This window comes from Rhinopithecus roxellana, chromosome 17 (genome assembly GCF_007565055.1).
Source record: "Rhinopithecus roxellana isolate Shanxi Qingling chromosome 17, ASM756505v1, whole genome shotgun sequence".
Taxonomy (NCBI): Eukaryota; Metazoa; Chordata; class Mammalia; order Primates; family Cercopithecidae; genus Rhinopithecus; species Rhinopithecus roxellana.
The window spans coordinates 26,896,794-26,911,915 of record NC_044565.1 but is presented as its reverse complement, the minus strand read 5'-3'; the positions used below and the strand labels follow the sequence as shown (position 1 = coordinate 26,911,915).

Below are 15,122 nucleotides of genomic sequence, written 5' to 3'. Positions count from 1 at the left end.
TTGGTTTCTAACTCTGTTTATCACTTTTGAGAAGTTTGATGCCAGTCTCATTTCCATTTCTTTTTTTTTTTTTTTTGAGACGGAGTCTCGCTCTGTCACCCAGGTTGGAGGGCAGTGGCCCGATCTCGGCTGCAAGCTCCGCCTCCCGGGTTCACGCCATGCTCCTGCCTCAGCCTCCCGAGTAGCTGGGACTACAGGCGCCCGCCACCGCGCCTGTCTAATTTTTTGTATTTTTAGTAGAGGCGGGGTTTCACCGTGGTCTCGATCTCCTGACCTTGTGATCCGCCCGCCTCGGCCTCCCAAAGTGCTAGGATTACAGGCGTGAGCCACCACGCCCGGCCTCATTTCCATTTCTTTATATGGAATGTACGTTTTATTTTTGGAAGCTGTTAGAATCTCTTTTCAAATCAGTTTTAAAATGTCAAGGTCATGTGCCTTGGTGTATATTTTTATGTACATGGTAGTCCCTTTTAGTATGAAAACTCACATCTTTCAGTTCTGAAATTTATTCCTATACTAGTCCTTTGGTTCTTTCTTTTTTTGCCTTCTCTATTGTCTGTATAGAACACCTGCTTTGGATGTTGAAACTTTTGGGACAATCTTGAATTTTAAAAAATATTTTCCCATCTCTTTATGTTCTATTTTTGAAGAGATTTTCTCACTTTTATATTTCACCCCTTTAACTGAGAATTTTACTTATGATCTTTTATGAGCTCTTTTAGCTATTAGATAGGTCTTTGTTCAGTTTCCCAGGCAGGCATTCTCTCCTCTATTCTTCTTCTTTAATTCTCTAAGGCAAAAGGTTCTGAGGCTAGGTTTCTCTCAAGGTGAAATGGCTACTAAAGACTAAGCCAGGAGGAGGGCTTTTCCTTAGGATGTGAAATCTGTAAGTAGACCAACAGATGGGAGATTGTAGGGGTACCTCAGATAATTGAGACTGACTTTATTTCAAACATATCATCCTTACAAAATGAAGCCTGGGAGTGAGGTAAAGTTGGTAAGTTCTTTGTGCAGACTTCAGACACAGTTCACTTCTTTCCTGCCAACTTTTCCACATCTCCCCTCACCTAAAGTATCTGACACTGGGATCTTAGGATTATCTGTTTCAACCAAACTGCCACTAGTATATGGATAATGGAAAACACGTAAGGGATTTCCTGGTGCATAAAAGTTTTCATTTATGAACTATATTTTGTAAAATTATTTCTTTTTATTTACTTGGCAGTCTCAATGTTAGCTGGTAGATATGCTTCTCTTGTCTTATTTCAAAAGGCATTTATAAAAAGACTTCACTGTGTTTTGAAGTAGAACAAAATTATCTAAAAAAATGTGTGCTTTAATAAGCAGACCTCATTTACTTTTCTCACAAAGGCACTGATGCTATCACATGAAGTCATCAACACTATACCAAAACTAGAACATAGAGCCACCCTACGTTTAAAAACTGCCCTGGGATCAGTAGCACCTATTTGGCTAATAGTTATACACAGGAATAAAAAACTATAAATATAACAAACACAGGCAATTATACATACAGAATTTTCAGTGGCTACTGGAGTTTTCATTTAATAAAGATTATCATCTCTCAGCTACAAAAGTATAATGTCAGGGGTGCAGAAGAAAAAAATCTTTTATAAAACAATGGGGGCCAGGCACGGCGGCTCATGCCTGTAATCCCAGCACTTTGGGAGGCTGAGGCAGGCAGATCATCTGAGGTCAGGAGTTCAAGACCAGCCTGGCCAACATGGTGAAACCCCACCTCTGCTAAAAATACAAAAAATTAGCTGGGTGTGGAGGCGGGCGCCTGTAACCCCAGCTACTCTGGAGGCTGAGGCAGCAGAATCACTTGAACCCAGGAGGTGGGGGTTGCAGTGAGCAGAGATCGCACCATCACACTCTACCCTGGGCAATAAGATCGAAACTCCATTTCAAAAAAAAAGATTGAAACACAAATACCAGCAGTGACCAGACAGATAAGGTGGAAGAATGAAGCAGACTGGGTCTCAGAGCTGTGGGGATGGAAGCAAACAGGAGAATGGATGTCCTGCCTGCAGGGGGACAGCCATGGCTCAGCTGCAGCTGATGACCACCATGAATGAATGCAAGCCAAAGGGTAGCCAGATTTTCTGATTTTTCAAGGGAAATAAAAAATCTTAGTTTTAAATGTTGGCAGAAAATTTAAAAAATTTTAAAACAACATGGGGGCTGGATGCAGTGCTTCGTGCCTGTAATCTCAGCACTTTGAGAGGCTGAGGCGGATAGACAGCTTGAGGCTAGGAGTTCAAGACCAACCCAGGCAACATAGCGAGACCTCCATCACTACAAAAATAACCCCATCACTACAAAAAAATTATTAGTCAGGCATAGTGGCGTGTGCCTCTGGCCCTAGCTACTTGGAAGGCTGAGGTGGGAGGATCACTGGAGCCCAGGAGTTCAATGCTGCAGTGAGCTATAATTGCATCACTGCACTCCAGCCTGGGTGACAGAGTGAGAACCTGTCTTTAAAAAAAAATTTTTTTTTTTAAATCATGTCAGCAACAGAATCCAGCTTATAAGACATTACTTTGTAATATCTGACAGAGATAAACTAATGTGGCGATTTAATCAAGATTTTCTATGGATCTTAGTATCTAAAACATACTTGATTGGGTATTATTTCATTTCAAAAGCTGTATCATATTTTATTCCCCATTGTGAAAATGAAGTTTATAGTTTTCAAAAATCTCTGAAGCATAATAAATGATTTTATGAAATTTTACCTTCTTATATATGCTCAATATAATGGCAAGGAGAAAAGCTTGTATAACGAAACAGAAAAAAAGGATAAAGATTGGACAGTAATCTCATTTAGGATGAAAAGGGGAGAAAATGCCACAAAGTTTACAAAGCCAATCCAGTTACCTGCATTTTCATTCCACAAGGGTTTTTCTCCCACTGGCAAAGATGCCTTAGTCACTACCCTCTTACTGTAGATTCCTTCTTTATGTTTAATGTTAACAGTGGCTGAGAGATCATCATCTCTTGTGCCTAGCACCTGAGCTGGGAAGTCTGGAGCAACTGCATCATTGGATCCTAAAGAAAAATGGGGAAGTAATACAAAACACAAATAGTGACATGAAATTGAGAAAGACTTTTTAAAAATTTGCCTCTCAGACCAATTCTATGAAAAAAGCACTACAGGCCAGGCACGATGGCTCATGCCTGTAATCCCAGCACTTTGGAAGGCAGAGGCGGGAGGAGTTCAAGATCAGCCTGGCCAAGATGGTGAAACCCCATCTCTACTAAAAATACAAAAATTAGCCAGGCGTGGTGGCAGGTGCATGTGATCCCAGCTACTTGGGAGGCTGAGGCAGAAGAATTGCTTGAACCTAGGAGGCAGAGATTGCAGTGAGCAGAGATTGTGCCACTGTACTGCAGCTTGGGTGACAGAGTGAGACCTGGTCTCAAAAAAACAAACAAACAAACAAAAAACAAACAAACAAACAAAAAAAAACTACAATGGGTAGGATAATCAGAAGGAAATGTCAGTCAAACTGAAGTAAGCTATGTAATATAAATTCTAATAATACAAGGCAGAGATGCAAATGATATAAGAGAAGATATAAAATGGAGAATCAGGCCGGGCGCGGTGGCTCAAGCCTGTAATCCCAGCACTTTGGGAGGCCGAGACGGGCGGATCACGAGGTCAGGAGATCGAGACCATCCTGGCTAACATGGTGAAACCCCGTCTCTACTAAAAAATACAAAAAACTAGCCGGGCGAGGTGGCAGGCGCCTGTAGTCCCAGCTATTCGGGAGGCTGAGGCAGGAGAATGACGTAAACCCAGGAGGCAGAGCTTGCAGTGAGCCGAGATCTGGCCACTGCACTCCAGCCTGGGCGACAGAGCAAGACTCTGTCTCAAAAAAAAAAAAAAAATGGAGAATCAGTTCAGGAGAGAGAATATTTTCAGCTCACGATGGTTTTGGCGGAAGGAGAAAATGGATTGTACCTTGGAAAAAAAGTAGTTTTTGATATAGAAAGGAAGGAAGAAAGGCATTTTAGGCAGAAGTTATAGCATAAGCAAAGACAAGAAGTATTTAAGAATGGCAGACACTTCATGGTCAGGCTGGATTGTAGAATACATTAAGGAGAGTGGTAGAAGATATTTAAAAATAGTTGTTTGGGACAAAATTCAGCAGTGCATGGGATCCCAAGCTGAAGAGTATAAACTTTATTGTATATGAAATGCAACATAATGGAAGATTTTTAAATGAAATAATAATATATTTAGCTATGTTTCCAGAAGATTAATCTGACAACACAAAAGACAAAACACTGAAAGGAAAATGACAGATAAGTAAAAGACTTGAAAGCATTTAATTCTTTTAAAATATATTTCAATATTCCTACATTCTTTGATATAATAAATTAATCTATAAACCATGCCACATCTAACAGGCAAAATAACATTTCTGGACATATAAAGGCTTATACTAATCTTCTGTGAGATGATTTTTCTTTCTAAGATCCTGTATTTCCTGAGCTCCTAGTATATGTATGGCAATAAGAGCTGGGTAAGTACCTGTATCATTAGTACAGTGTACAATAAGCCATGAAGAGTTCTGCAGGACAGATTGCAAGGAAAACAGCAAGACTTCTGGGCCAAATAGATTATATTGGGCTCCTCTCAACTTTTGTAACATCACTTTCTCTTATCTGCCTCTTACCTCTCCGGAAACTTATTTTTTATCTTTTTTTCTACCAAATCTCTCAATGCTAGAGTTCCTCAAGGAGTCAGAACTGGCCTCTCTTCCCTTCCTAGGTAAACTTATCGACCACCAAGGTATATGCTGATGACCAACAAATAATGTACCATTGGCCAAGACCTTTCTTCTGAGCATCCGACTCCAGCATTCAGGGACACGGCTAGCTCTTACAGCACTTTTATGGAAATTAGAAAAATACGTCTCTTCCTCAAATAAAAATGTTTAAGTTACTATATATTGTAGTACAACACAAACTACTGTAAATGGTGGTCATTCTCTTCACAAATTCTCCCAGGGAGTACACACCAGCAGCAGCATGCACACGCACAGTCTGCACCACCACCCCTTGTTCTCCAAGAGAGATGACTCCTCAAGTTCAGAGTTAGGTGGGGAACAATTATGTCCCTGACAGCAGTGGGTGAATGAGCAAGAGAATCAACCTCAGAGGAGGTGAGAGGCAGCTGAGAGAGTGCAGCCACACATGTGTGTGTGTCAGTGAATGTATGTATACTTATTTTCCTGTACCTGTGCATAGCTATAGTATGTGCGAGTACAGATTTATGTTTGGGGCAGCACAAGAGTTAACACTGCTGCTCCAAAACTCTAACTAAAGATCTGGAATATTCATGGCCATCTGTGTGCTTTCATAAAAGTATATATTTATAATGTGAACAGTGCCCCTTATATGTGGCACTATTACCTTAACATGTGTAAATTAACTCTGCCTACATTCGATTGCAGACCCAACATCTCTATGCAACAGGAATCTCATTTTTAACATGTCCAAAGCAGACATTTTGATCATCATCCCCAAATCTGCTTTTTCCTCAATCTCCACCTCAGTAAATGGCACCTCTATTCACCTAGTTGCTCACTCCAGACATTTTTTTCACGCTCTTCTCCCTCACTCTCCACACTCTTATTACCAAATCTAGGAGAAACTATTTCTAAAAGGAAGTTGACTGTCTATTTCTCTCTATCTCTATAGATAACACTGTGATACTGATGCTACCATCTCTGGTACTGTCTACAGCAAGAGCCTTCTAACTAACTGGTATCTCTACTTGCACTTTAACCCACCCCACCACGGCTCTCTGCCTTCCCATCTATAAACCATTTCTCCATATAGTGGCAAGAATAAACTTTACAAGTGTAAATCAAACCATAATTGCAGTAGTATTAGAATAAAATCCAAACACTTTAATACAGTTAAGATCCTGCATGATCTTGAACCTACCTGTCTTCAACCATATCTGCCCATCACTATGCTCTACCCTGTTAAATAAAATTTATGGGAGTCCATTGTTTTAGACTGAGCTCCTGCACTAGGCCCCAACAGACCAAACCAAAATGTAGTCACTTGTACTAAATGCCATACAATCCAACTGAAACTTTAAGGAAGAAGGAAAGTTCCACAATGGACTGGAGTTTTCTAAAAACAAGAGATTCACAGCAACTAACTGAAAAAGGGGCCAGTCACCCTGAGCTGACGTAACAAGGAACTTATCTCTGCTTTAATCTTTACCAGGAAAGTAACCTGATGTCAATCAATATGCTTTTTTTGGTATTACCGATGATCCACCACTTACAATGGAGTTACATCCTGGTAAGTCCATCATAGGTTGAAAATATTGTTAGTCAAAAATGTATTTAATGCCCCTAACCTATCATAGCTTAGCCCAGCCTACTTTAAACATACTCAGAACACTTACAATAGCTTACATGTGGGCAAAATCATCTAACACAAAGCTTATTTTATAATACAGTGTCAAATAGTTCATATAGTTTATTAAATGCCATACTGAAGTATGGTTTCTACTAAATGTGTATCACTTCCATACCATCGTAAAGTCAAAAGTAGTTAAGTGGAACCACTGTAAATTGGGAACTGTCTGTATTATGTTTCCTTGTTCCTGGTTTGGCTACCTTATCAGAACCAACTGCTCTCCCATGCCCAGTGCACCTTTTTCTATATTATAGAATGAGATGTTGCCTGATTCATGAATCACTACAAAAACCAATTAGATCTTCAAATGTGTTGAAATTTCAACCCATGCTGCCTTCTTTCCATTTGTCACATGCAGCAAGCTCTTTTCTGCTTCATGGGCTTTCCTAATCTTGTTCCTTCTCGCCAGAACATTCTCACACTCCACTCTTTGCCTACCTAATTCATCCTCATCCTCTAGAGTTTAGCTTAAAAGTTTCTTCCTGGAAAAGACCTTCAAAAGTTCATAAAACAGGCCGGGCGCGGTGGCTCAAGCCTGTAATCCCAGCACTTTGGGAGGCCGAGGCGGGCAGATCACGAGGTCAGGAGATCGAGACCATCCTGGCTAACACTGTGAAACCCCGTCTCCACTAAAAAATACAAAAAACTAGCCGGGCGAGGTGGCGGGCGCCTGTAGTCCCAGCTACTTGGAGGCTGAGGCAGGAGAATGGCGGTAAACCCGGGAGGCGGAGCTTGCAGTGAGCTGAGATCCAGCCACCTGCACTCCAGCCGGGCGACAGAGCGAGACTCCGTCTCAAAAAAAAAAAGTTCATAAAACAAAACTGGGTCTACTTGTTTATCTTGGAACTCTTCTTTATTTTCTTAGCATTTATCACTTGTAATTATGTACTTATTTATGGTCGAACATCTCTCATCCAATGTGAACATAAACTCCATTATAGTTTATTTTGAGCAATACTGAAATTGTAACACCTACCACAGTATTTCTGCCTGGAACACAGTAACATCTTTAATATCTATTGTTTGAAGAAACAAATGAACACAAGCTGACAGCTTCCTATCATTAAAAAAAAAAAAAATCAACCTGATCGTTGTAGAAAATTCAGGAAAGTATGAAGGAAACAATAAAAGAAAACCCAACTAAACCTTGGTTATATATCCTAATAAGTGAAGATATACAAGGATCATACCATATACAGTCTCATTACTATTTTTTCACTAAAGTAGAGATATATTTTAAATGGAATTTAGGGTTTAAAGTCAGCATGTGAGGTGAAAACCTTGCCACAGAGGGTCAAAATCATCCTTAGGAAGGCATATGTTGAAACTGACATCGTGTCTGCTCAAGAAACCCACCAGAGTCCATTTTTGCCTCCAGGCTTGCAACTTATCGCTGCTCCTGAATCTGAGCACCTGATGAAGTACCTGAATTTGTACCAAAAAGATATTTCTTCAAACTCTAGAATCATACCCAGACAAGCAAGGTAAGATGCTTACACTATAAAAGGCAAATGAGGACTACAATGAACTTTGAGAATGAAGTTTCCCATCTTTCATTACATATTCTTCCTTAGTCATATGTTCATAAAGGGTAGAGTGCCTGCACAAAACACCTGTACTTTTAAAATTCTCTTCTTTTTTGTTAAGTATATTTATTGGAACTTACTTAAGTTAAATACAGGTATGAGACAATATCAATGTATGCTAAAATTATTTACCATAGCTAAAGACATCTCACTGAATTCTGCTCATCTGATTTAATTGTTTATGCTATCTTAAAGTTCCCTATGTTTCTTGTTCTGTTACTTTGCTAATTTCATGTACTCAACACTGATTTGGAAGATAGATATCTACTTTTAAAACTCAATTAAGCTTTTTTGGTAACTTCTTAAGTTTTTTTAACTGTGGTAAAATATACATAAAACGTAACCATGACCGGATGCAGTGGCTCATGCCTGTAGTCCCAGCACTTTGGGAGGCTGAGGCAGGAAGATGACTTGAGGTCAGGAGTTCGAGACCAGCCTGGCCAACATGGTGAAACCCCGTCTCTGCTAAAAATACAAAAATTACCTGGGTGTGGTGGCGGGTGCCTATAATCCCAGCTACTCAGGAGGCTAAGGCAGGAGAACTGCTTGAATCTGGGAGGCGGAGGCTGCAGTGAGCTGAGACTGTGCCACTGTACTCCAGCCTGGGTGACAAAGCAAGACTCTGTCTCAAAAAAAAAACAAAAAACAAAAAACAAACCAAAAAAACCCACAAAAAAATAACCATTTTTAAGCGTACAGTTCAGTGGCATTAAGTACATTCACACTGTTATGCAACCATCACCACCATCTACCTCCAGAACTTATTCATCTTCCCAGACTTAAACTCTGTAGCCATTAAATAGTAACTTCCCACTCCCCCTACCCCCAGCACCTGGTAAACACAGTTCACTTTGTGTCTCTATGAAGCTGACTTTTCTAGGTACCTCATATAAGCAGACTGGCTTATTTCAACTGGCCTAATGTCTTCAGAGTTCATCCATGTTGTAGCATGTATCAGAATTTCATTCCTCTTTAAGGCTGAATAATACTCCATTACACATATATGTCACATTTTGTTATCCATTCATAGATCAATAGACATTTGGGTTGTTTCCACCTCTTGGCCATTGTGAATAATGCTGTTATGAACATGGGTGTACAAATACCTCTTCAAGATCCTACTTTCACTTTGTTGGGGTATATATTTAAAAGTGGAATTACTGGATCATACTATAATTCTGTTTCATTTTTTGAGGAACAGCCACGGTGTTTCCTATAATGGCTATACCATTTTACATTCCCACCAGCAATAAGCAGTGGTTCCAATTTCTCCACATCCCTGACAACACTGATAATTTCTCTTTATTTGCTTGTTTTTTAAAATAACAGTGATTCCAATGGGTGTGAAGGGGTATCTTACTATGGTTTTGATTGGCATTTCCCTCATGATTAATGATGTAGAGAAGATTTTCATGTGCTTATTGGCTATTCGCACATCTTCCTTGAAGAAATGTCCATCAGATTCTGTGCCCATTTATCAATCAGTTTGGGTTATTGTTGAGTTGTAAGAGTTCTTTACATATTTTAGATATTAATACCTCATCAGATAAATGATTTGCAAATATTTTCTCCTGTGAGTCACCTTTTCATTCTGTTGACTGGATTTTGTGGACAAAAGTTCTGAATTTTGATAAAGTCTCACATATATATTTTTCTTTTGTTGCCTTTGTGTTTTGTTTTTGTTTTTGTTCTTTGAGACATAGTCTCACTCTGTTGCCCAGAGTGGAGTGCAGTGGTGCAATCATAGTTCATTGCAGCCTTAAACTCCAGGGTTCAAGTGATACTCGTGCCTCAGCCTTCCAAGTAGCTGAGACTACAAGCATATACCATCATGCCTGGCTAATTTTTAATTTTTTGTAGAGACAGGGTCTTGCTATATTGCCCAGGCTGATCTCAAACTTCTGGACTCAGGCAATCCTTCCATCTCGGCCTCCCAAAGTGCTGGCATTACAGGCATGAGCCACCGCACCTGGCCTGGACATTTAAATAATACAATGCAGCAACTCTGGAAATCAGATTTTCATTTCCAAGGTTTGGTGTTTTTGCTTTAGGTTGTTTTAATAACTTCTCTAAACTAATTCTGTAAAGTCTATATTCTTTGTTATATATGGCCACTGAAGTTACTACTCAATTAGTTTAGTGGTCAGCTAATGCCTGAACAGAAATTTCCTTAAATGCCCAGAACCAATAAATCTCCCAGCCTTTATCAAATGGCTCCACGCATATGTTGGGATGTACCTTCAACACTAACCTAGGCAGCTGCCAACTCTACCTTAGCCTTCCCTTTTCTTCTTGTACAGACCCTTAAGGTCAGCCAGAGATAAGACCTAGTGCCTTGGGTCTTTCCCAAGCATACACAGGCCTATGCATGTATGGGGTCTCGCAGAGTCTTAGGAATATGTCAGAGCCTTTCAAAGAATCTATCAACATCTTATCCTCAAGTTTTCCTTTTAAGCTTTTCAGTTAGTTTACTGTTTACCTCAACTGTTAGTCCTCACCTCAGCCACTATGATATTAAAATACTTGTCTGTAAATGTTTTTGATAAACATCTTTCCCTCCCTTTCACCAGAGGCCTTTAGCACTGGATGGCTCCCAGTCAGGTCAAGTAAAGATAAGCCTTTTGAGAGGAATCTTCCATGGAACCACTAGACACATCAAATTTTAACAATTCTGTGGGAAAAAAGTTTTAAAAGAGCCCAGCTCCATTTTGCATCCTCTGGTCTTGGAAAAGAAAGCTATATTTCTTAAGTCTATCACTGAGCTAAGATACTGGGAATGGGACTAGGGCAAGTTAAAATGCCAATACTTACTGTTCTTAGTGGGATTTGGCCATTTTTCTTGAATAAATACTCCCTGGGTTGCCATTAAGACTGGTTTATTTGCAGACATTTATCTCTTTCTTTGGATGGCTACTTCCTTTGCCCTTGATTTTTGTCATCCTTGTTGTTTGGATCTTATGAGTTCTATTATTTACTTATTCTCAACTGAAGAACAATTATTTGGCCCAAATATTTTCTAACAATGATGTACGTCTTGCTCCTGGCCCCAAACTCTTATTGGCTCCTCTCATATCTATAGATGCACAACATATTCATAGAAAATGGCCAGGAGTTAGAACAATTCCTAGGCTTTCATCCAGTGTAGGTCTACTGGTCTAAAAAAGGATTGTTTTCTGTTTCCAACTTCCTCACTCTCAGAATAGATGAAGAACATGAAAAAACAATCTCGGCCGGGCGCGGTGGCTCACACCTGTAATCCCAGCACTTTGGGAGGCCAAGACGGGCGGATCATGAGTTCAGGAGATCGAGACCATCCTGGCTAACCAAGTGAAACCCCGTCTCTACTAAAAACAAAAAAAACTAGCCGGGCGAGGTGGCGGGTGCCTGTAGTCCCAGCTACTCGGGAGGCTGAGGCAGGAGAATGGCGTAAACCCGGGACGCGGAGCTTGCAGTGAGCCGAGATCTGGCTACTGCACCCCAGCCTGGGTGACAGAGCGAGACTCCGTCTCAAAAAAAAAAAAAAAAGAAAAAGAAAAAAAAAAAGAAAAAACAATCTCAAGTGTGTATGGCAACTAGATCTCTTTTTGTCGTACTGATGCATACAGTACTTTATTACAGAAACTGTATTTCTCAGGATACGGATTTTCTTCTCCCATCACCTACACTATTCAATCTTTAAGTTAATCTCTCCAACCAGATGGAAGTGTTAGTGATGTCTATGGATAGCAGGACACAGGAGGCCTCAGAAAGTACTGGCACATCTGGCCAGGTTTCTACTGTTTACAGACATTCTGTCTTCTGAACTATAAGTAAGTGGGATAGAAGATTTTCCTACCTACAATTAATTAAGTGAACTTGTTTTCTTTCTGGTAGCCATTAACAGTGTTTTTAAAACCATAGCCTTGCAAGGAGTAAACATTTCATTTATGGCTATAAACTTAACAATTAATCTTAACTTTTGGTGAGTATTTTTGTGTGTTTTTTTTTTTTCAATGCTATCATTGTGGGAAATTAGGCAAGGTTATATCAGAGGCTTTAATGCAGTTACTATCAGAAGCTAGTTTGGTTCTCTTTCAGATAAAAGTAACAAAAATATTTGCCTAAGACCAGGAACAACTTCTCCTTTCTTGTAATTTCTACACATATATTGATATTTATAGATAATCATGGAAAAAACAATTTGTCTAAAGTGAACCAAGTCATCTCCTGTGGACAACTCAAAACACTGTCCCACCAATCAAAATGCTACACCACACCAACTCTGCACCCTTAACTTAAAATCTCCTATAAGAAATATTTACCTAGTGCCTCCACAGGGTACTATTCATTTCCTAACTCTGCAGCTCCTCTGTAGTGGATTCACAGAGATGCTGCAGGATATTTTAAAATTCTAGGGAAAGGACAGTGATAAACTACTAGCTCAAGGTCAAAGTATCAACATCAGATAGTGTTATGTTCCTTTCAATGCTGTCGTGCCTTGGCAAAAGCTGGATTTTTGGCAGCTGCTGTAATAAAAAGCAGAAAATAAGAGAGGGTCCAACCTCATCTCATGGTTTGAGAAGCTGCATAGTGTCCAACAGCTACACATATGTCATTAGTTAAGTAATCGTGGTTATTTATGAACAAATTCTTTTTTCAAAAACCAAAACCAAAAATAAATAACAAATTTGTTAAATTAGTTGTTAGATCAAAACAATTAGTATTTATGTCCTAATTCCTTAGTTGCTATTTGAAAAAAATAATTGCTTATTATACATAAAGTGGAGAAAATAAATCAATGAAACACTAAGGGTACTGTGAACCAAGAAAGCTTAGAAACTTTGTCCTAGATGGAGCCCACTAACCCAAATAATGATCCATACAATTTCCTTCATCAAATATTTATAAATGCTTATGTGTATATAATATATCTGATCAAATAACTCATCTATCTGAACCAGAGATCAATGTATGAAAAGTTTCATATTTCACAGAAAAATTAAAGAGCACTGGATTTTGTCACTACAGAATCAACTAGCCAATACACAAATAAAATTTCAAATAATAAAACTTTGAATAATTTCTGCATAATACCTGAATGGGAGCTTTCAATGGTGGTATCTGATTTGGAATCCGGAGATGGAGGAATTTGTCTTAATTGTGGAACATAATACATCTTCGTACTACCAGAAGGCTTATATGGCAATAATAAAGGCTGACCTAAGGAAGTAAAAATCAGAACAATTAATACGAAAAACATTTATTAATTCACTGAACAAATCTGGAATGCCTTCTATGTTTCAGGCAGTGTTCATGACTTTTGGAATTTATGAGTGAACAAAGAGAAATGTATCTCTGCCTTCAAGAAGAATGAGAATTCTAGAGGAGGAAAATATACAGTAAATAATTAACATACTAAATGAGTAAATTATCTAGCATTTTAATAAATTATAAGTGATACAGAGAAAATATAGAAATGCTGAGGGTAATTAGGAATACAGGAGAAATTGAGGTTTAAATGTAGGGGAAACAGTTGAAGTAGGATAGTAGGGATAGGTTTCATTGAGATGACTTTTTAGCAATCCATTCCATATATAAATGACTCTAACTAAAAAACATCTTATCTTACATTGAACCGTAACCTGGTCATAATGAAGCCCTTATACTGGTCTTATTTTGCTTCCAGAGTCACAGACAATAAGTCTAATTCTCATCTGTGTGACAGGGCTTCAAAACATAGTTTCCACTGCAAGAGTATGAATTTTCAATATTAAGAAAATACATAAAAGTAAAAATTACAAAGTGCTACCACTCAAGGATAATTATTATTAACATTTTAATGTATATCTTACCCATCTTTTCCTGTTTTTTGTTTACAAAATTGTCTGCATATAGCATGCATAATTTGAAATTCAGCTTTTCTATTTTCTATTTAAAATAAAAATATTCATTTTACTTCCTATTCTTCACATTTGTATGGTTATACCACAGATTAAATATAGTGAACTCTTAGCTTAATGTTGAAAATGCAGGTTGTGTTAAAATGTTCAATTATAAAGAATTCTGTGAATAAAGATTTTCCCGTTTATATTTATTCTTCCCCATCACCCATCTGAGGTAAATTCTTTTTACAAAGTGAAAAATTACACCCTTCATGAAGTTTTTAAAAAAGTACTGACTGCTAAATTGCTTATTAATATGTCTGTGACAATTTACTCTTCCTCCAACAGCACATGTAGAGTCATTAAGAAATGATTAATTGCTAAAAGGAATCTCATTTTAAAAATATGCCCTGATCTTACTATTACGGACTTTTTTTTTCTATATAATAGTTTTTCTTTCATGATTGGTAGAAACTGTCAAATATGCCCTCGTGTCCAACTTTCCTCCCTCCTTACATCTATACATCTATATATACTTCCAATCTCCCTCACAGCCATGTGTGAACGTGTGGGTAACTTTGATCAGTCCATGGGAAGAGTACGAGAATGTGTGCAACTTCCAGGCATTCCCGTAAAGTTATCCCATTAAAACCCCCCACTTCCTAGATACTGCAGATCATGATAGCGGTAGCAGTTACTCTAGACCCAGAAATGGAAGTCACACGTCCAGAGATGAAAGGATGCCAGAGCCACTAGACATGCAACTCAGCTATCTGCTCTAGACTACTTACCTATAATTTAGGGTTTCTGTGATAAAACAGTTATACCATAGCCTAAAGTAATAAGAAATGCAATTCCCAGGAAAGTCTTGGTGGTGTGCTGGAATCAGAACCAGCTGACTTGGGGGTACGCAGCCTAGTAAGACACCAGCCAAAATGGCCAAGGGAAACACTTGTGCCACTCCATACCCAAACCCAGACAGCACAGCTTGCAGCTCCAGGAGAGGCTCCTTCCTTTCACTTGGGAAGATGGAAGATTAAACAGGTCTTTGTCTTGCAACCTGGATACCAGCTCAGCCACAGTATGATAGAGATGCCAGGCAGAGTCCTGAGGCCTCCATTCCATGACCTAGCTCCTGGACAACATTTCTAGACACACCCTGGGCCAGAAAGGAACCTGCTGCCTTGAAGGACCCAGTCTTGGC

The 15,122-nt window shown here is 39.0% G+C and overlaps 1 protein-coding gene across 10 annotated transcripts in view; it reads right to left on the bottom strand.

Annotated features, from left to right (window-relative positions):
* The window catches only part of ALMS1 (ALMS1 centrosome and basal body associated protein), a 221,125-nt gene that overhangs the window by 65,058 nt on the left and 140,945 nt on the right, over positions 1-15,122 (bottom strand). For 9 of the 10 annotated variants that reach the window (XR_004054345.1, XR_004054346.1, XM_010361970.2 and 6 more), the window contains 2 exons: positions 13,131-13,256; positions 2,902-3,072 (listed from right to left, as the gene is read on the bottom strand). Coding sequence is in view for 8 of the 10 variants with exons in the window: in XM_010361970.2 (XP_010360272.2) it covers positions 2,902-3,072; positions 13,131-13,256 (297 nt within the window). In the remaining 2 variants the exon portion in view is untranslated. The remainder of the gene's footprint in view (positions 1-2,901; positions 3,073-13,130; positions 13,257-15,122) is intronic. The other variant, XM_030921156.1, reaches the window with a different exon arrangement.